Source organism: Tiliqua scincoides, chromosome 11 (genome assembly GCF_035046505.1).
Source record: "Tiliqua scincoides isolate rTilSci1 chromosome 11, rTilSci1.hap2, whole genome shotgun sequence".
Taxonomy (NCBI): Eukaryota; Metazoa; Chordata; class Lepidosauria; order Squamata; family Scincidae; genus Tiliqua; species Tiliqua scincoides.
In genome coordinates, this window is record NC_089831.1 from 1,052,047 (window position 1) to 1,074,236 (window position 22,190).

General features: G+C 49.5%; 1 protein-coding gene across 1 annotated transcript; it reads right to left on the minus strand.

Moving 5' to 3' along the window:
* Nucleotides 1-1,550: 1,550 nt before the first annotated feature.
* Nucleotides 1,551-21,863, minus strand: LOC136662396 (prenylcysteine oxidase 1-like). Its single transcript, XM_066639626.1, has 6 exons — nucleotides 21,758-21,863; nucleotides 20,958-21,164; nucleotides 17,291-17,465; nucleotides 12,143-12,354; nucleotides 7,167-7,322; nucleotides 1,551-5,105 (listed from the first exon to the last, which is right to left on the minus strand). Exons 1-6 carry the CDS (start codon nucleotides 21,861-21,863, stop codon nucleotides 4,453-4,455), a joined length of 1,509 nt encoding a protein of 502 aa, XP_066495723.1. The 3' UTR covers nucleotides 1,551-4,452.
* Between the last annotated feature and the right edge of the window lie 327 nt (nucleotides 21,864-22,190).

Genomic DNA, 22,190 nt, shown 5'->3' on the forward strand with positions numbered 1-22,190 from the left:
CAACGCTAAGGAGAGAGGTGCCATGGTAGTTGTTGCAGTCACCCCTGTCGCCTTTGTTCTTGTACAGCGTGATGATGTTTGCATCCCTCATGTCTTGAGGTACTCCACCTTCTCTCCAGCAGAGACAAAGGATTTCATGCAGCTCAGTGATGATGATCTCTTTGCAGCACTTTAGGACTTCAGCAGGGATGCTGTCTTTTCCAGGTGCCTTGCCAAAGGCAAGGGAGTCCAGGGCCACGTGAAGTTCTTCTAGGGTTGGTTCACTGTCAAGCTCCTCCAGCACAGGCAGGCACTGAATGTTGTTCAGCGCTTCTTCGGTGACTACATTTTCTCATCCAGGTCATCCAGGATCGGGCGCAGCAGATGGAACGCTGGGTGCTATATTCCAGAGAAAATGTATTAGACTAATGACTAAAGACTATTAGACTTGTTGAATAATTTACTTGTGGGTGAATCTGAAGCAACACTTAAGCACACGCTCTGGTCTTGCATAGATACAATCCTTTTGAATGGAGCTCATTAGTGGGATTAATTGGGTTTTAGAAAAAGCACTGTTTGGGGACATGTACAGCCATCGACAGGTCTGCAGATCCAATTCTCTGGGCACCCATGACTTTGTTTTGCAAAGCACTCTGGTCTCTTCCTCCAGAGCAGTGGTTTTCACACATTTAGAACTGGGGCCCACTTTTTAGAATGAGAATCTGTCAGGACCCACCAGAAGTGATGTCATGACCAGAAGTGACATCATCAAGCAGGAACATTTTTTAACAATCCTAGGCTGCAATCCTACCCACACTTACCCAGGAGCATGTCCCATTTACTATCATTGTTAAATGAATACTGTCCTGTCCCAATTTGTCCTATCCTGCTGACTATGCCCATTTGTCCCATCCAAATATCCCAACTCCCTTCTAATGCCCATGTTTTGGCTAATTAACACCCTCCTTTTCCAAGAAACAACAGCTGTGGTGTGCAAAGGAATGAACACAGAACTCATCATCTATAGCAATTAACAAGAATTTATTGCTACAAACACAGACACTCCCTGCAAGTCCTCTTGTCCAGAGGCTTTCCCTCCCCAAAACTCCACTTAACTCAGTGGGTAAAGGTTCAAAGCCTCCAATTCAAGTCCACTGCAGCTCCAAAGCACAGTCCAGTCTTCTGCAGCAGAGTCCCTCCTCTGTGTTCTCTCCAGCAGAGTGTCTCCTTCAGCAGGGTCCTGGCAGTCCTCTCCTCTGTGTGTCCTCCAGCAGAGTTCTGGCAGTCCCCTTCTTCCAGTGTGAGTCTGTCTGGGTGTCCCTCTGGGTCAGGGTCCCGCTCTGGTCAGCCCTTTGCTCCTTCTGAAGCTGCCTTTTATCCTGCAGCTCCTTGTTAAGTCCAAATGCAGCTCAGCTGTGAGCTACCTTGTTAAGTCCAAATTAGGTTCAGCTGAGCCGTCTCTTCAGTCCATGTCCATTCAAAGTCCCATCAGGGTCAAATGAAGCTCAGGTGTCCATCAGAGTCCCATTGGCCTTGATTGATTACAGCTGTGGAGCCAGCCCTGCCCTGCCCTGCCCTTCCCAGAGCTGTCAACCAGCTGTCAAAACATGGGATCACTGTCAACACCACATCATCCACCTGATGATCTTCTGATCTTCCATTACAAATACATAGTAGCTTGTTCAAAGTACAGGTCTATAACATTTCCCCAAATGCAGTCACATACCATGGAAACATCAAGTCTAATATATTAAAATAAAATATTGAAATGAATGAGGATCCACCTGAAATTGGTTCACAACCCACCTAGTGGGTTCTGACCCACAGTTTGAAAAACACTGCTCCAGAAACCACTTCCTGTCACCTCTGCTGGCCATTCTGAGTCACACGGAGGCTGGTAAAGTGGATCACTGGCCTGACACAACCCAGAGGCTCCCAAGAGACTGGAGCGCTTTGCATAGCAGTAAGTTTGGATTCCTTTTATTCATGGTTTCCCTTGGATTGGGGGGGGGGATGATTGTATATGCTTTTGAGTTACCTGCCTACTTGCTGAAGGCAAGTACTTCTTAAGGCAAATCAGCCTGGTTTCTGCAAAGGTACGCCCTGCCTCTTCAGCCTTCTAGAGTACTGCCAGAGTGTCAACAGGCATGCGAGGACAGAGGTAATTCAGTCGATGCAGTTTTCAAAAGAGAAACCCTAACAGGGAATTCTGTTGAAAACGTCAGCATTAATCCTAATGTTTTCATGGCCCAATTAAGCGATCCCAATTTGTCATCCTAGTCCAAAGAATTGGTCTCAATTCCAGTGTGCAGTGCAGGGAGAAAGAAGACAGGTCCCCCAAGGGCCTGCACTGGGACCAGTCTTTTTTAACTTGTTCATAAATTTATCAATGCTCTGGCGTTGGGGTAAGCAGGAATGTGTTCTGCAGGTTGCACAGACTATGCAGGGTAGTAAAAACCAAAATGGATTGTAAAGAGCTCCCAAACAACTTCTCCAATCTGGGTGAAAGGGCAATCAAATAGTCAAAATGTGGTTCAAGGTCAAACAGATTCACATTAGGGCAAAAAAAATCCCAATTTCACATATAGTTACTCAGCTTCAAGGGTAGGCAAGGAGAACAGACTACAATACACTTTAGAAGGAATAAGGCTTATTGAGAAACAGAAGTAGTAAGTAAAAGCATAATGTATATGCATTCGATAAGAGAATGCTTACCTATACAGGTGATGTGTTGGCTTAAACCACATCCTTTCAGTGTGCTGGGAATTCCAGACAGCAGTGGGTGGACTTCACTGGGGCATATTCTAGGGAATGCCTGACCAGTTCCTCATCCATCTGTAGAAGCCAAAGTGTGTTGCCCTTCTTTTGGGAGGTCATACACCTACACGCAAAGCAATTCTAGAAGACTCAAGGGCTTGCTTCTTACAAAAACCTCTTTCTCCCCCTGCTGTTCACAGGGCTACTCTTGTTACACAGAGAGCTCCCCCAGCAAGGACTAGCCTTACCAGTACCTAAAGCAGGGGTGTCAAACATAAGGCCTGCCAGTTGGATATGGCCCCTGGAAGCTCTTTATCGGGCTCATGTGATAATTGGGTTCCTTCTGTCAAACGCTGCTTTGGCTGAGGTGCTATGAGGGGAGAGATGGAAGGAGGCCTCAGGAGACAAGGAATGCTACAGGGAGAGGCACACACCAAGAGGGTGAGAGAAGGAGAAGGAACTGCCAAGGTGCTGGGAGAGCTTGATTATCACACAGGCCTCCCTTTCAGTACTGCCACTTCTGCCGAGGAGTCACTTCACAGACCACGTCTCAGGTACTGAGCTGCAAAAGTGATGCTGAGGCACAAGTGGTGCTGCTAAAAGGGCAGCCTGTGTAATACTCGGTCTCCCACATCTTGCAAAGATGATCAAGGTTTGCATTTTTCTTTGTCATTTACAGCTAATGCGCTCCTACATGAAGCAAAGTGCTTAGTTCTGCTTAAGGGCATTAGGCTTCCTGCTTAATGACGTCACTTCCAGCCCTCAGAAGGCACCAGGAATGCTATTCGGCCTCCTGTATGAAATGTGTTTGAAATTAAGTAAGAGAACTGTGGAAGGGGCAGGTAAGAAAGCAAAACAGCTGTTAGAGGTCTGGGTTGGCAGCAGGAAAACTGAACAATCACACATTCATTTTGATCACAATTGTCTTTGGGCTGTAGGCCATTACAGTCTGACAGCCCCATCATATGCATGTCTACTTAGAAGTCTATTAGAGTCAATGGGGCTTACTCCCAGGAAAGTGTGGATAGGATTGGGTTGTGAGTTGGTAATGAACATGGAAGACAGCTCCGTGAAAATGCTCACCAAGGGTTTGCAACTCTGAAGAAGGAAAATTCTTCTTTTTCTTCTACTTCTACGGGGTACAAGCCATGATGTGTATGCACAACCTCCTGATTTTAGAAATGGGTTATGTCAGAATGCCAGATGCAAGGGAGGGCACCAGGATGAGGTCTCTTGTTATCTGGTGTGCTCCCTGGGGCATTTGGTGGGCCGCTGTGAGATACAGGAAGCTGGACTAGATGGGCCTATGGCCTGATCCAGTGGGGCTGTTCTTATGTAAAATTCATTTGAAAAATCATTTAAAATTGTCCCCAGAGAAATCTGGGGATGCAGCTACTCTGTACAGTTCTGGTCATCACACCTCAAGGAGGATTGTTGAAAAGAGCAAGACAAGGTGCAAACCAAAAATTGGCTCTTCCTCAAGTGGAAAGGCAAGATGTCTGGGGGGTTTTAGCTTAGGGAAGAAGGTGATTAAAGGGGGGCATGACTGAGACATAAAATCATGGGGGGGAGAGAACTGCTTGGTAGTACTAGAACCAAGGGTCATCCAATGAAGCCAAGTGATGCAGATTCAAGATACACAGAAAGAGGTGGTTGTTCACACAGTGCAAAATTAATCTGTGGAATTCATTGCCACAAGATGTGGGGATTCCAACTCTAGAGCTCTGTTTTGAGTCTCTCCTGCAAATCTTCCTGGTCTACTTTGTCCAGTTTTTTGTACCAGCGGTGGTGAGCCAGAAGGGCAGCATTCTTGGCCGCAATCACATTCATTTCGATACAACTGGCTGTCCACTCTATGCCACTGAGATAGTACATTTGATCATGGAGAATGATGGGAGGGCTCTTTTCTGGTGGGTTGTACTGGGGGTAGGCCAGCCACCTCTTCTCGAATACAGAGTCATAGGAGGAGAAAAGCAAACTCAACTGCCCCTTGGTGAGAGGCTCAGGTGAGAACACTCTCCAAACAGGAGGACCTGAAGGTTGCTTCGGCGCAGTCTTTTTAACTGGGGAGACAATACTGATACTGTTGATGAATAATTTGGGATAATCCATTGAGAAGATGCTGCTCAGCTGAAATTGGGAAGGGTCTTGGTATCCAAAAAAGGTTGCATTGATGTGCCCGTGGACAAGGGTTGTCACAGTCTGGTGATAGTGCCTGGAGAACTCTGGGATGGGTGGGTTGAAGTTGTGGAAAGCGATGTTTGCAATCTCAGGTTGCAGGGGGGTAGCGATCAGAATAATGTCATACACATCTGTGGTTAATCCAGATTCTGAATGGTAAGTCACCTCGTACTGCTTTTCCAGATCTCCTTAAAGAAAAAAGGAGATGTTAACAGAGCTGTATTAACCCATGCCCTGTATTAGGCTTTCAGGTATTTGGGGCCCCCTCTGACACTTCAATCTTTCACCCACTACAGTTGACCAACTGACCCTGGTACAGTAGTGTTGCCTCTCTGCTGTCTCTCTCCCCACCCCAAAACAAAACTCAGTTGACTTGCAACTTCTCAGTTTTTTTTAATTGACTGCTTGTTCAGTACAAAAAGGGATTATAGGAATCCTATAATATTCCACAGGTAAGTGGAGAAGTTTATAACAGTAAACATGTCATAGAAATGGACTAAAATAGCTGGAAGAGTATATTCAAATTGAAATGAAGCATGTCCTGCCTTTTATTACTCTTGCCTGAATATTGGAATAGAGATACAGACAAAAAAGGAATCAGTTAGTAACATGGTGTGTGTGTGTGTGTGTAGTACGTATTGTATTGGCAACCTTCAGTCTCGAAAGACTATGGTATCACGCTCTGAAAGGTGGTTCTGGCACAGCGTCTAGTGTGGCTGAAAAGGCCAATCCGGGAGTGACAATCCCTTCCACACCGGGAGCAAGTGCAGTCTGTCCCTGGTCTGTCTCCTTGGCTATGGGCCTTCCTTCTTTGCCTCTTCTTTGCCTCTTCTTTGCCTCTTAGCCTCAGACTGTTGGCAAAGTGTCTCTTCAAACTGGGAAAGGCCATGCTGCACAGCCTGCCTCCAAGCGGGCCGCTCAGAGGCCAGGGTTTCCCACTTGTTGAGGTCCATCCCTAAGGCCTTCAGATCCCTCTTGCAGATGTCCTTGTATCGCAAGGACACAAGGACATAAGTATACGTGTAGTACGTATACTTATGAGAATATATATGGCTAAATATATATGTACACGTATTGCACAGTGTCTTTAACCATGAGACCAAGGCTACAGGTAACAGTGCCTCAGCAAAAAAGACAAAAAGAAAAGAAAGCGGGATGGGCCCCCTAGTCCCTGCGAGGCCCCTAAGCCTCAGCCTAGTCAGCTTTAGGAATAATATGGCCCTATATGTTAGAAAGAAGCATCGCAGGTTGGACTGGGAAAGACCCTTCCCCTGAGAGCTGGGAGCCCTAGTGCATCATACTGAGCTACACGGTCCGGCCTGGTACAAAATGGTTTGATTTGTTCATAAGGCTAAACGAGTCTCACTTTGGTTTGGGTCTGTTAGCTAATGGAAGATGGGATTTAACCCCCAAAAAGATCTTCTCTTGAATGGGCAAGTCACTGGCAGGCTGTCAGATCAATGCTCTGTAGTGTGAGAGAGTGAACTGGCAATTGGACTGGAAGAGTTTCTAGCTGCGCCCAGGAGCACGTCCCTCTTGGGGGCAGGCTGCATAACTTGCAACCCGGGGAGGTGCCTGCGGAATCACAGGAACCACTCTCAGAAACTACTTATAAGACAGTGGCGTACCTGGAGGGGGGTCCACGGGTGCAAGTGCTCCCAGGCAGCACAGCTGCCCCAAGGGCTGCCCACCCCCACTGCCTCCCCGTCCAGAGGCACTCTGAGGGCTGGAGAAGCTGCATGTAAGGCCTTCTGAGGACCCCGGAGGGTCTTAAAACATCACTTCCCATTTTTCAAGAAAACTGGAAGTGACGTTTTAAGGCCCTCAGAAGGACTTAGAAGGGGGGGCGGCACTGCCAGGTCTGCCCTGGGTGGCACAGTGGCCAGGACCGACACTGCTATAAGATCAGCAAACCCAGTTCCAACCAAGCCCACAATCCACAACTACAGCATCCCTGTGAGGTGAGTGTCCAGCCTTTTCTGAAATACCTCCAGCAGGGGAGAGTATACCCCCCCCCCGCAGCAGACCTTTCCATTCCCAAACCACCCAGAAGCTCTTCTAACATTCAATCAAAATCTCTTTTGCTTTTTACACTAATTTGCCCTTGTCCTGCCCTCTGGATTGACGCAAAAGAAATCTGCTCCTTTTTCCTGTCAAGACAACCCACAGCTCATCCTGGGACCTGCAGATCTCAGCAAGCATCAAGTTCTATGAGTGATAAAGGAGGGAGAGCACTACGGAAACTTCACCTGAGCGTCTGTTATGCTGCGTTTTCTCCTCTAGAGAGAGAACAGTCCCAGAAATGAGTCGTGCTTCAGAGGTGGAAAGAAGCTCATTGCAGATCAGTTTGTTTCCACCTTCTACTGACCAAAGTCCAGGATCAGTACCTGTTAAAGCTATTATACCTGTCAGGGAAGATGGAAAAAGGTAAAGTCCAAGAGCAAAACAGTCCACATTTGTAAGAGTTGCTGGAAAAAAAGCATTTCAAATTGTAAACCGGTTGGTGGAATACAAAGAACAGACATTCAAGGAATAACAGCAGACAGACAGCAGAGTGATGATTCTGGAGAGACTGAGTTGAGGATGCAGCTCTCTGACAATCCTGGCAGGGGACAGAGTGGGGAAACGTCCCAAACCCAGGAAGGAGGCCTGCTTTGAAGCAACAAATTTCCAACCTCCTTTTCTGTTAATCCTCAATGAATTTTGAAATGAATGATACGTAACCTGTGATGGAATTTCCTCAATAAACTAGTCCACCCCACTTTTAAAGGCATCTCGGCCCGGTGCAATCACCACATCTCTTGGCAAAGAGTTCCACAGATTACACATCTAGGAGTAACTATTTTTTCCTCCCTTGGTGCCCCTGGAATCCTTGAAAGATGCTTCCTCCAATTCCATCTTTTCAAAAGCTCCTTTTAAAAGATGCTTCAAACCCATCTTTTCAGCAAAGCCCTTGGCACACTGCCTGAGTTACCTTCCCCACTGAAACCAAGCTACACACACACACACACATCGCAGTCACAGCTACCTCCTCCGCCTTCATCCCCTTTTCTTCCCTCCACTGAATCTCGTGTCAACGTGAAAAAGCCAGCAAGGCCAACAGCTGGATCACCACCTCCACCTGCTGGTGCCTTTTGAAACAAAACTGTCTCCCTTTGCACATTCTGATCACCCTGTGAGGAAGGGGAGGAAAAGAAGCCAGAGAGGAATTACCTCGCTGCCGCCTTTATTTTTGGAATCTACCAATACCAATGAATTGTACTATAAGTCATCTTGGGCACCTCCTAATGGGGAGTTGAAAGGCAAGATACAGATCATAGAAAAATACCCGGTTTGAATGCCTCTTGGGACACAGACCTGCGTTTTCATCTGTACAGATGAAGGGCAAGGCCATGGCAGACACTGAAGGGAAGATTGTTCCTAACAAGAGGAAATGCAGGGAAAGGTCAGCATTACACCTTCAGGGTCACATCTGGTCCAGGATGCAATTTCCAGCATGCCTACTGCACTCTGTATCCTTCAATCACTCCCAAGGTGTCTCAGCATCAGGCTGGCAGAATTGCCTCTTTTGAAATGGCCCCAACTTGCCACTCCAATCCTTTCCTTCTCTGGAAGCAAGTTTGCAACTACTTGATGTTCCTCTAACTGGGTTGATAAGACAGGAGAAAGTAAACATGGCCAGGAAAAGCTGCTTTTCCACTATGCTCCAGAAAGCAAGAGGAAACTGGGCAGTCAATACTTGCTAAATTGACAGTGCTGACAGAACTTGACTGCAATTAAAAATCATGCCCCTGGGCATCTGCTGGGTGGGTTCACCCTTTTTCTCTTCTCCCACTTGGGTCTTATATTGTTGGTCTAAAGCCCAAAACAGGTTTGGCTGGTATCTATAACACTGGGAGGGTTTTTTCATATTACAGTGGTCCCTTCTCATCCATGGTTTTGAACTCTGCAGATTTGACTCAACAGATTGCAGGCCTGCACTGGAGGCCTCAGAGGACCTCCTGGATGTAACCAGAGATCCTCTTAGCCTGTCCCTCTGTCCCTTAGGTTGGCCCTCTGGATGGTGAGGGAGGGAAAGGGGAGATAAAAGGAGACTTAGAGATGGCAGAGAAATTAAATGAGTTCTTTGCATCTGTCTTCACGGCAGAAGACCTCGGGCAGATACCGCTGCCCAAACGGACCCTCCTGACCGAGGAGTTAAGTCAGATAGAGGTTAAAAGAGAAGATGTTTCAGACCTCATTGATAAATTAAAGATCAATCAGTCACCGGGCCCTGATGGCATCCACCCTAGAGTTATTAAGGAACTGAAGAAGGAAGTTGCTGATCTCTTGACTAAGATATGCAACTTGTCCCTCAAAACGGCCACGGTGCCAGGAGATTGGAGGATAGCAAATGTCACACCTATCTTTAAAAAGGGAAAGAGGGGGGACCCGGGAAACTATAGGCCGGTCAGCCTAACATCTATACCAGGTAAGATAGTGGAATGCCTCATTAAAGATAGGATCTCAAAACACATAGGCGAACAGGCCTTGCTGAGGGAGAATCAGCATGGCTTCTGTAAGGGTAAGTCTTGCCTCATGAACCTTATAGAATTCTTTGAAAAGGTCAACAGGCATGTGGATGCGGGAGAACCTGTGGGCATTATACATCTGGACTTTCAGAAGGCGTTCGACACGGTCCCTCACCAAAGGCTACTAAAAAAACTCCACAGTCAGGGAATTAGAGGACAGGTCCTCTCCTGGATTGAGAACTGGTTGGAGGCCAGGAAGCAGAGAGTGGGTGTCAATGGGCAATTTTCACAATGGAGAGAAGTGTAAAGTGTAATTTTCACAATGGAGAGAAGTGTAAAGTGCTGTGCCCCAAGGATCTGTCCTAGGACCCTAACCTCTTCATAAATGACCTGGAAACAGGATTGAGCAGTGTGGTGGCAAAGTTTGCAGATGACACCAAACTTTTCCGAGTGGTGAAGACCAGAAGTGATTGTGAGGAGCTCCAGAAGGATCTCTCCAGATTGGCAGAATGGGCAGCAAAATGGCAGATGTGCTTCAATGTCAGTAAGTGTAAAGTCATGCACATTGGGGCAAAAAATCAAAACTTCACATATAGGCTGATGGGTTCTGAGCTGTCTGTGACAGATCAGGAGAGAGATCTTGGGATGGTGGTGGACAGTTCGATGAAAGTGTCGACTCAATCTGCGGCGGCAATAAAGAAGGCCAATTCTATGCTTGGGTTCATTAAAAAAGGTATTAACAAAACAGCTAATATTATAATGCCATTGTACAAATCGATGGTAAGGCCGCACCTGGAGTATTGTGTCCAGTTCTGGTCGCCGCATCTCAAAAAAGACAGTGGAAATGGAAAAGGTGCAAAAGAGAGCGACTAAGATGATTACTGGGCTGGGGCACCTTCCTTATGAGGAAAGGCTACGGCGTTTGGGCCTCTTCAGCCTAGAAAAGAGACGCCTGAGGGGGGACATGATTGAGACATACAAAATTATGCAGGGGATGGACAGAGTGGATAGAGAAATGCTCTTTACACTCGCACATAACACCAGAACCAGGGGACATCCACTAAAATTGAGTGTTGGGAGGGTTAGGACAGACAAAAGAAAATATTTCTTTACTCAGCGTGTGGTCGGTCTGTGGAACTCCTTGCCGCAGGATGTGGTGATGGCATCTGGCCTGGATGCCTTTAAAAGGGGATTGGACACGTTTCTGGAGGAAAACTCCATTATGGGTTACAAGCCATGATGTGTATGTGCAACCTCCTGATTTTAGAAATGGGCTATGTCAGATGCAAGGGAGGGCATCAGAATGAGGTCTCTAGTTATCTGGTGTGCTCCCTGGTGCATTTGGTGGGCCGCTGTGAGAAACAGGAAGCTGGACTAGATGGACCCTTGGCCTGATCCAGCAGGGCTGTTCTTATGTTCTTATGTCCCCCCCATGGATATGAATATCCTTGTAATTTGGTATCTGCATGCAGGGGAGGGTCCTGGAATGGATCCCCTGCAGATACCGGGGTATAATATACTGTATAATCCAGGGGTGCTCACACTTTTTTGGCTCGAGAGCTACTTTGAAACCCAGCAAGGCCTGGAGATCTACCAGAGTTTTTTTACAATGTTCGCGCCATCATAACATATAACATTTATGTGTACAATGTATGTTGGTGTACCTTGCATAACCGCATGAGCCAATATTGCACAACACAACGTCAGCTTCCAAAGTCAACCTGCACTCCTTCTACAACCCACACCCCCTTCCTGCTTCAGGTGCTCCTTATATCCCTGAGGGCGCTATTGCCTTCAAGTGGCTGCAGCTGTGCAGCACACTCTGCTGGATGCCCAGGCCTTACCCTTAAAGGGGCCACTGCTGACACCACATCTACCTCCTCACCAGATCTTCCTCGATTCCAATACAAGTGGGGGGGGGAGCAGATCTCTATACAGACCAGTGCAAAAACAGGGGAAAGGTGTGGGGTAGGGAAGATCTCTATATAGACATCACAGCAAGACCAGTGCAAAACCCCTTGCACACAGAACCAACAGATGGAAGTTGGGGGGGGGGGGCAGATCTCCATACATACCAGTGCAAAAACAGGGGAAAAGTAAGTCAGCCCCAGTAGAGTCAAGGGGCTTCATCCCAGGGATGCATGGACAGGAGAGCGGCTGCTCTGCCTGTCTACTCAGGAGTCAGCCCCAGCAGAGTCAAGGGGGCTTCATCCCAGGGATGCATGGACAGGGGAGCAGCTTGAGAGCAGCTCCTCTGCCTGTCTACTCAGGAGTCAGCCCCAGTAGTGCAGCCCAAGAGCAGCCCCCCCCACGCGGCTCCGGCTCTAATAAGGCGCCCTCCCCCCCTTCTCAGACCAGCCTCGCCTCTGCTCTCTGCCTCCACAAAAGGGGGCCAGGCAGAGGGCAGTCCTGCCGCAGAGCGCCCCCGCATTACAAGAGCAGCCCCCGACACAGGGACTGCGGCTGAGGCTCTAACAAGGTGCCCCCGGGGAGGGCTGCGCAGAGGCCATGGCCGCTCACCTCGCTCCTCACCTCAGCAGCGCTGCCTCTCCCACGCCAGTTTGGAGAGACAGGGCTCCTCGATCGACTCATTTTGCCTCATGATCAACCGGTAGATCGCGATCAACGTACTGAGCACCCCTGGTATTACTGTAATTTCAGCACAAGGCAAAGATACAAACAGGCAACTTTAAACAAGAACTCCTACCACTTACCTACAAAAGCGTTCATGTCGACTCCTTGGCCAAAGCAGAATTCCAAGATTGGAACAGCTATTTCACTGATGAATTTCGGAGAGAATCCAGCCTTCTGCATGGCCTCTCCAATGGTCTGATTTAGCAGCTGTGTGAAACTGGCACCTCCAAGGGCATGAAGCAAACCTTCATTGCTGCTGAAGGCATATTCGTGAGACTGATAGTGATAGATCCTGTGCTCAAAAGTGGGGAGAAAGATCAGGAAGAGGGGAAACAAGGACAACAAGATTTGAAAAATGAGATCTAGGAACTTGTGCTTCTGTGGTTTTGCTCAATTGTTTCCATAATTGTTGCAGTAGCTGCTTGCATTTGTGTGCATATTTTACTAAAAAAGTTAATCCAAAAGGCAGTCTTTGGTGCTTCCAGTCCCTGGGCTAACTGCCATCGTGAAGAATCGCGTGCTCATAGAGTAGGGGTGGGCTGGCTTCAGGCGTGCAAAATCTGCTTCATTTTCTATCAGAAGCCTGAAGCCCACCAGTTGAATCCAGCTGCAAAATGGGAAACCTGAGGTTGAAGCAAATTATCTGCTGCACCCTATGAGTCACGCAATGGGATAAGTGCAATCTGACAGCCTAGTTACTCCAGAACAGGGATTCTAATACAGAACCCTAAAACTGGCCAAACATTCTGGCAGCACAAACCTTTTTTAATGGCAAGCAACTAAGCTGAAGAACACAGATGGGTGAAGAACACAGACAGCAAACGCGATCCAATTTGGATTATACAGGCATGATCTAGAACACCCCGCAGTTAGCTGAAACCATGGACACCTGGGATGCCCACCTCACAGGCAAGGGGAGCTCTGCTCCCCTCGCCTCCAGAGGGTCTTCTGAACCCTGCAGAAGCTGTGTACATCCACCTGTGGCCTCTGAATGGCCATGTAGGCCAGAAAAAATGTCACTTTCAGTTTTTTCATAAAACTGGAATATTTTTATGCATTATGAGGGCCAGAGAAGCCCGGAGGAGCTCCTGTCACCTCTGGAGGGTGTGGGGGGTGGGGACGATGACGACACCCGCATTCACAGATAAATGAATCAACGAATACGCCCCCCCATACTCTCTATCCCTGAAATATAACCAGACAAGCCACAATGAGATTTTTTTTTTTTTGCTCCTTGCAATTTTACTTGCTCATAGTAATCATTAGGATTCAAAAAACCTGGCAGGGCACCTGCAAGTTTCCAGGTCTCGATCTGCCCATGCCTGCCCCAGAGTACCGACTCTGAACCAGTTGCAACTGGTTTCAAAGCACAGGACTGACAACTGAAGATCATGTCTCCCACGTTACTTTCCCAATGCTCCTGCTTGTTTAGGCACCTCAGGCTGCACTAAGGGGATAGCTTATTTCCCTGAAGAAGCAGGGTGCACAGCCTGGGCACCTGACCTCCCCATGCCCTGGTGTGTGCCTCTTGGATGGCTGGGCACTGTTTGCGCAGAAGTCAATGCTTCTGCCACTGAACAGGTAGAAGCAAAATCCAGTGGAGTGCCAGTGCTTTCCTCCGGGCCCATTGTGCAACCGGGGCTATGTGTCAGCCAATCCAAATCCTGGCTAAACTTTCCTTGTGGACATGCAGGTGACACAGATCCACAATGGCAGAGCTGGACAAACTGGTTAATCCAAGCCAGCATTGTACTTTATGGACAGACGTCCACTGGACTTTCTAGAGGGTGAATGAAGGGTTCTCGTTCATCACAGTGACCTACTGAACAAACTGTTTTCACTTGACAGTCCTCCCCAGTTGCTCCTTGTGTTAGACTTTCTGTCACTGCATATCTATGAACATCACAGCATCCCACTCTACAATAGGCTATCCTTATCTGTAGGATTGACAACCTGTTGGCAACCTTCAGTCTCGAAAGACTACGGTATCGCGCTCTGAATGGTGGTTCTGGCACAGCGTCTAGTGTGGCTGAAAAGGCCGATTCGGGAGTGACAATCCCTTCCACACTGGGAGCAAGTGCAGTCTGTCCCTGGTCTGTCTCCCTGGCTATGGGCCTTCCTTCTTTGCCTCTTTACCTCAGTCTGTTGGCCAAGTGTCTCTTCAAACTGGGAAAGGCCATGCTGCACAGCCTGCCTTCAAGCGGGCCGCTCAGAGGCCAGGGTTTCCCACTTGTTGAGGTCCACTCCTAAGGCCTTCAGATCCCTCTTGCAGATGTCCTTGTATTGCAGCTGTGGTCTACCTGTAGGGCGCTTTCCTTGCACGAGTTCTCCATAGAGGAGATCCTTTGGGATCCGGCCATCATCCATTCTCACAACATGACCAAGCCAACGCAGGCGTCTCTGTTTCAGCAGTGCATACATGCTAGGGATTCCAGCTCATTTGTCCTGCCAGGTGATGCCAAGGATGCGTCGGAGGCAGTGCATGTGGAAAGCGTTCAGTTTCCTCTCCTGTTGTGAGCGAAGAGTCCATGACTCGCTGCAGTACAGAAGTGTACTCAGGACGCAAGCTCTGTAGACCTGGATCTTGGTATGTTCCGTCAGCTTCTTGTTGGACCAGACTCTCTTTGTGAGTCTGGAAAACATGGTAGCTGCTTTGCCGATGCTTCTGTTTAGCTCGGTATCAAGAGAAAGAGTGTTGGAGATCATTGAGCCAAGGTACACAAAGTCATGGACAACCACCAGTTCGTGCGCAGAGATTGTAATGCAGGGAGGTGAGTCCACATCCTGAACCATGACCTGTATTTTCTTCAGGCTGATTGTCAGTCCAAAGTCTTGGCAGGCCTTGCTAAAACAGTTCATGAGCTGCTGGAGATCTTTGGCAGAGTGGGCGGTGACAGCTGCATCGTCAGCAAAGAGGAAGTCACGCAGACATTTCAGCTGGACTTTGGACTTTGCTCTCAGTCTGGAAAGGTTGAAGAGCTTTCCGTCTGATCTGGTCCGGAGATAGATGCCTTCTGTTGTAGTTCCAAAGGCCTGCTTCAGCGAAGAAAATCCCAAACAAGGTTGGTGCGAGAACACAGCCCTGCTTCACTCCGCTTCGGATGTCAAAGGGGTCTGATGTTGAGCCGTCAAAGACTACAGTGCCCTTCATGTCCTTGTGGAAGGACCTGATGATGCTGAGGAGCCTGGGTGGACATCCGATCTTGGGGAGAATCTTAAAGAGGCCGTCCCTGCTGACCAGGTTGAAAGCCTTCGTGAGATCTATGAAGGCTATAAAGAGTGGCTATCGTTGTTCTCTGCATTTCTCCTGCAGCTGTCTAAAGGAGATTACCATATCGGTAGTGGACCTGTTGGCTCGGAATCTGCACTGCGATTCTGGATAGACACTCTCTGCAAGTACCTGGAGCTTCTTCAGTGCAACTCGGGCAAACAACTTTCCTACAATGCTAAGGAGAGAGATGCCGCGGTAGTTATTGCAGTCACACGTCGCCTTTTTTCTTGTACAGCGTGACAATGTTTGCAGCCCTCATGTCCTGGGGTACTCCACCTTCTCTCCAGCAGAGGCAGAGGATTTCATGCAGCTCAGTGGCGATGATCTCTTTGCAGCACTTTAGGACTTCAGCAGGGATGCTGTCTTTCCCAGGTGCCTTGCCAGAGGCGAGGGAGTCCAGGGCCACGTGATGATTTGCTAGGGTTGGTTCACTGTCAAGCTCCTCCAACAAATGCAGGCACTCGATGTTCAGTGCTTCCTCGGTTACTGCATTTTCTTGGGAATACAGCTCAGAGTAGTGCTGCACCCAGCATTCCATCTGCTGCGCCTGATCCTGGATGACCTCGCCTGTGGCAGACTTCAGAGGGGCAGTTTTCTTCTGTGTTGGACCTAGGGCCTGCTTGTTACCATCATACAGCCCCTTGATGTTGCCCGTGTCAGCTGCTATCTGTATCTGGGAACAGAGTTGGAGCCAGTAGTCGTTAGCATGTCTGCTGGACTTTGCTGCGAGCAGCTCAGAGGACCTGCAGGTTGCGCTTACTGGGACAGGCTTTGTAAGCTTCTAGAGCTCTCCTCCTTTCCTCAATGACTGGTGTCAACTCCTCAGAGTGGGCTTCAAACCAGTCTGCTGTCTTGTTGGTCTTCTTGCCAAATATGGACAAGGCAGTGTTGTAAATGGCATTCTTGAAATGTTCCCATCTGTTGGATGCATTTGCGTCGGCCAGGCCTGGAAGAGATTCCTCAAGCGCTGTGGATGTCAATTCCTCAAATTGACATCCACAGATGTGAATAACTATGGATAACCTGTGAGGCTGGAGGGCCTCCCAGGGCCTCCCAGACACAACCAGATGTAGCTTCTGATTCATGATGGTGACTTCTGGTCACATCTGGAGGCGCTCTGAGGTGCAGGGAGGCTGCATGCAACCTCCAGAGGGCCAAGTGCGACCCCCAGGTAAGTAATTGCAGTGCTGAGTAGGATCCTTGCAGATTTCATTATCTGCAGAATTTGGTAATTGCATGGATCCTGGAAAAAATCCCCTGTGGATACCAAAGACCCACTGTACTGTTTCTCTTTGAAAACGGACACTGTAAACCCCCTCAAATGCTATGTGGACAACTGATATGAGGACACTGTACTTGACGTCATTGTTTTGGGACCTTGTCTTCCTGTTTGCTCCTGTCTTCAGTTTGTTCAAGCAGTGAGGCCCACCTCACCTTGAACCTTGACCTGTGACATGCGATGCACCACCAAGAGCCCTGTGGGCAAGGGGGCATTCGTTGGCTTTTGCTAGGTGGGGAAACAGAAGGAGCAATCTATGTGTCCTCCTATGGGGCCCTTCAGCCCCATTCAGGCCAACTAAAGGGAGAGGCAAGCAGAGAGGGGTATAGCAAGCCTGCACTCGGTTGGACAGAAGAGGGTACCATGGCCTGTGAGAGGATACAGGTAAGCAGGAGACCCGGGGCTTGGCCAAAGCCACTGCTGCAAAGTAAAAGGGAATTGTCTTACATAGGAACCCTAAAGAGACTGCAAGCTAAGCTTGGAGATGACATTCCGAGCTTTTTCACTGACAGCAACCTAACAGTGTCTCTGAGAATTTCTGAAATGTTTCACTCCACCGCACTCCTACAAATCTTATTTTTCTTCAGCAAATGGCTGCCAGCTTAGACCGTACCAGCCCCAGGCATTCAAAGCATCTAATTTCAGCTGGGATGCTTGTTTCTGAGTGCGCTTCATTACCTCATAAAATTGACCAGGTTTTCCTCTATCCAGGTGGACATTCGCAGGTAGTTCAGTCCGTAATACCAGAGACGCTTGATAAAAGTCCAAATGTACCAGCTGCTTTCCTCAAAGACCAGCTCTTCTCCATTGTAAAAGCCCAGGAGTTCACCTTGACTCTGAATAGCAGAAAGCCCTGGAAACATGAGAACACAAAATGAGAAATTCTCACACGTGGAATGTGATTGTGAAAGTCCAAAACAACAGCAACAACAATACTCAGTGTCTTGGAGGTGCCCTCCCTTTTTCAATCTACCATCACATAGGAACTGGGAAGAGGATCCTTGGAAATGGAAGGAACGGAAAAGAATACACTGAAGTGTAACCATCTTGTCTCTGTAATGGTTTCTGTAACATTTGACCAAATGGGTGAACTGATTGGACGTTAAAGTGTGAAGTTAGAACATAAGAACATAAGAACAGCCCCACTGGATCAGGCCATAGGCCCATCTAGTCCAGCTTCCTGTATCTCACAGCGGCCCACCAAATGCCCCAGGGAGCACACCAGATAACAAGAGACCTCATCCTGGTGCCCTCCCCTAAGTTAGTTGAAGGGATGGTATAAAGCTACCAGAGAGGGCACCAGAAGACCTTGGGCACAAATCACGGTCTTGCACCTGGCCATGAAGTCAATATGTTATCTGATTAGCAGATTCTTAATAAAAAGAGTTAGTGCAGAATCTTAGTCAGCATTATTATGTTCTTTGCTGCCAGTGCTTGCAATTATCTTTTCACAGTTGGCCCATATTCAGGGGAAAGGTGGCAAATTTCCAGACTTACTTGCAGACTTAGACTAAGGGCACAGTCCTAACCCACTTTCCAGCCCTGACATAAGGGCAATGCAGCTCCACGGTAAGGGAACAAACATTCCCTTACTTTGAGGAGGCTTCCATGAGTGCCACCCAACTGCAGGATGCACCACACATTCCGTTGGCACAGCTATGCCAGTGCTGGAAAATAGGTTAGGATTTGGGCCTCAGTTTAATAAAATATATTTTATGGAGCTGCTGGAATGTTCACAACCAGAGGAGAGTGGAACTTCATGGAACTCAGGGATGATTTGAGTAATTTCTGGAATCTGGAATGATAGTCTCTTCCTCCCGCTTTGCTAGCCGTTGAACTCCTAGAGTGAAGAGCACTGGTGGGGAGGTGAAAGGAGGAAGGGAGAGTGACTGCAGGTTAGCAGATGGACTAACCTGAGGGGCACGGATGAGCTGTTGAAGTGTGGGGCTGATGCACCGTATGTCACTAGAAGCTCAGAATATTGCTAAATTGATGGGCCCTCAACGACTACTGAACAACACTCAGCATTTGTCTAGTGCAGGGGTCTTGGCCGAGGGGGCCACATCAAACATCTGACATAGTGTCGAGGGCCGGAAGAAAAAATTAAATATAAAGTTTAAATAAATACATTGGAGATGGAACTTAGATGAATGAATAAATGGGCTCAAATGTTCAGGATTTCTCCAAACAGGAACGCAGCCCAAAGCACACACTTAAATGGACCCCCATTCCTTCACCCCACAAGCACAACTCCAGTTGTATTTGGTCAGCTAGGCCAGAGACTCTCAGGGGATCAGAGGCTGGCCGCAGGCTGGATAGAGGCTCACCGCGGGCCACATCTGGCCTCCAGGCCGGGGTTTGGAGACCCCTGGTCTAGTGCAGAGTTTTCTAAATCTCAGCCTGGGGGCTGGATCCGGGGTCTGGGGAAGGTCCTCTGCTCCATGAGTGGAGCTTACTCTTCTGCTTCCATGCCTTGTTCTTTCATGCCTTGTTCTGCGGTAGACCAGGGCACCAGGACGCTCTGGGCAGTAGCATTTGACCAGATGTTGTATTGCACAGCCTTCTGGGACACTGGGCAACAGACACACCTGCCCAGAATGTACTGGTGCCCAGATCAACTGGGAAAGAACAAGGCACGGAGGCGGAACAGTAAGTGGAAATCTGAACAGGGACCGCTTTTTTGGTACACAATGGTCACGTGTTTGGTGACCATTGGTCTAGTGCCTTCTGAGTGAGCAAAATGCTTCACATTAATTATCTTGAGGTTGTTTTTACAACTGCCCTGTAAAGTTAGAAAGGATGATGATCCCCATGTTGCAGAAGGGGAAGACTGAGGGTCAGAGGGAGCAGCTTGCTTAAGGTCACCCAGTGAATATTCATGGATATTGCGACTCTGAACCAATCACATTGTGAACCTTGTCCCACACACATCCCTCCATCAAATCTCAATACAGTAGAACAGTGGTAAGTTCTTGTGGGGGCAGGGGAGGCAGCAACACAATCCCCAGGACTGGGTGTGCGGGGCTGCAGGGACTGGGGGTGCAGGGAGCCCTGTCCCTGCAACAGCATCTCACCAGTCCCTGCAGCACCATCCTGGGGGTACAGGGAGCCCTGCGTGACGGTCTGCAGGACTTCCCAGCCTGCTAAAAGTGAAAGCGCAGCAAACGCACTCCACCTCTGCAAAACCAGAAGTGCAGCATGATAGCTGCACTTTCACTTTTAGAAGGCTGGGGAGCCCTGGGGAGGGTTGCGCAGGGCTCCCTGCACCCATGGAAGGCTGTTGCATGGACTTGTGAGTACATCCCAGTCCCTGTAGCCCCCTCAGCAACATGATCCTGGGGATCCTCCCCCCTGCCCCCATCCCTTATGGGGGCAGAGGCCAGGGCAATAGAGAAGCCTTGCAGTAGTCCCTCAGTATCCACGGGGGATCCATTCCCAGACTGTTTTTTTAAAATTAAGAAAAAATGCATTCCTTACCTTAGTACGGCAAATCATACTGGGCATTCTCTGGTGCACCTGTAAGCCACTTCTGGGTCACACGAAGGCCCATGACCCTTGGCCCAGGGTCACTCCAGAATGCATTTGGGAAACACATGGCAGGATTCATTCTGACAGACACCAAGGAAGGGGGCTATGGGTCTCAGTGCAACCTGGAAGTAAAGGCATACCAGAGACTGCCCTGCAGCCAGCGTGGTTTGCCGTGCTAAGGTGAGGAATGCTTTTTTGAAAAAACAGTCTAGGAACGGATCCCCCGCGGATACTGAGGGACCACTGTATTGAGATCTGATAGAGGAACATGTGTGGGACAAGGTTCACAATCTGGCTGGGAACCAATTGTCAGATCTCAGTTTCTTCAAAAACTTGCTTCTTGAAGCAGCAGTTGTAGTTGTGACTCTTCAGGAGATCTTGAAATTGTGGAAAAGGCTCACTATCGACCCTGTACGGCTTCCAATGATGCTGACAACATTTCCATCCTTAGTTGTCATGTCAGGTGCAGAATCTGCGTGCTTGCTATGATCTGCTCAGGCTGCTTATTATACCGTACACAGTGCCGTCAGTACGTAAAGCTGTAGCATAAGTGCATGAAGAAAAGAAGTCCTTGCCCCAAATAGCTTACAGTCTAGATTCTGAGAGTGAGGGGCCAGAATAGGCCGTAACAACTCCAAAACAGCAATGCATTTACAGGTGAGCACGCACACCAGCAGAAAATAAACTGTAGCACAAAAAAGAATCAAAGTACCAGGATGAAGTACAAGAACAGTGAGATAACCAGCTGGGAAGCAAACATTAAAGCAGGCTTTGATTAGATACACTCCTCTGTGACTAAGCAAGCCAAGGGCCTCACCTTGATCTTTGACCAACTGCTTCATGTGCAGGTTCAGGGGGTGGAGGATGGACCCCCCTGCTTCATAGTCTTGTCCATCCACATTTAAAGTGGCCAAGCGGCCCCCTACCTCTCCTCTTTCAAACACATCAATGAGGACGTCCCTGCCAAACTTCTGACGCAGAAAATAGGCTGCAGATGTGCCCCCGATGCCAGCTCCGATCACCCCTGCAACAAATGGGCACAAAAAGGTTCCTTTTGCAATTTTAAGTTCTGCAGGAAGACTCAGAAGGTGCCAGTTGGCTCTTCCAGCTCCAAGTTTCTCCATCAGAATACGGACAGATGCCCCCTCCTCCCCAGCTAGTCTCTGGATCATCATAACCAGGGGCTTGTGAGCGCTTGCACACCTCTCATGGTGGTGGGACTTGGTGGGAGGCTCTGCCTCACCTGCCTTCCCACCTGTGCACTTGCCCGTGGGCTTCATGGCGTCAGCGGACGCCAAAGGACGCTGGCACAGGTCCGTGGCTGGCACAGGAGAGGCGCCAAGCGCCACGATGGACCCGGAGCGGCTGCCAGGGCAGAGGGCAAGGCCGACACCCTCCTCCGACCCGATCTCGGGCACGCGGGACGCGTTCCAGCCGGGAGCCTGCGCCTTGCCCAGAAGCGGAGAGTCCCGGCGCAGGGAGGCGCTTCCCCGGCGGGGGGTCCCGTTCCTGCCCGGGCGCTGCGGGGGAAGACCCGCCTCGCCCCTGGCCCGGCCCGGAGGTCAGCTGAGTCGGGCGTAGCCTCCACCGCCCGGAGAGGACCCCGCGCGCCCCTACCGATGCGGGCGGGCGGGCGCAGCGTCTCCTCGGCCCCCGGCGCGCCGCCTCCGCGCACGGCCAGCAGCAGCAGCAGCAGCAGCGCGGCGGGCGTCTGGGCGGGCATGGCGCGTCTGGGCGAGCGCCGGGCGCCGCCTGCCTGGCCTTGCCTGGCCGGGGGAGGGAGGGGCTCCCGGGGGCGGGCAGCAGGGAGGGCTGGTCCCGCCCGCCGGTAGGCTGCCCCTGCGCAGTGAGGCTCGCCTCCAGGGGACCCTCCCCAGGCCGGGCAGGCGAGCGAAGGGCGCTGCGGCTCCCCTCCCGCGGGCGCAGCGCAGTCCCGGGCACGTCCACTCGGAAGTCAAAGCCGTGGCGGGCAGGGGCTTCCGGGACGGTCCTGCCCACTCTTCCTGGGAGTAAGCCCCGTTGACTCTAGTGGGTCCTACTTCTGAGTAGA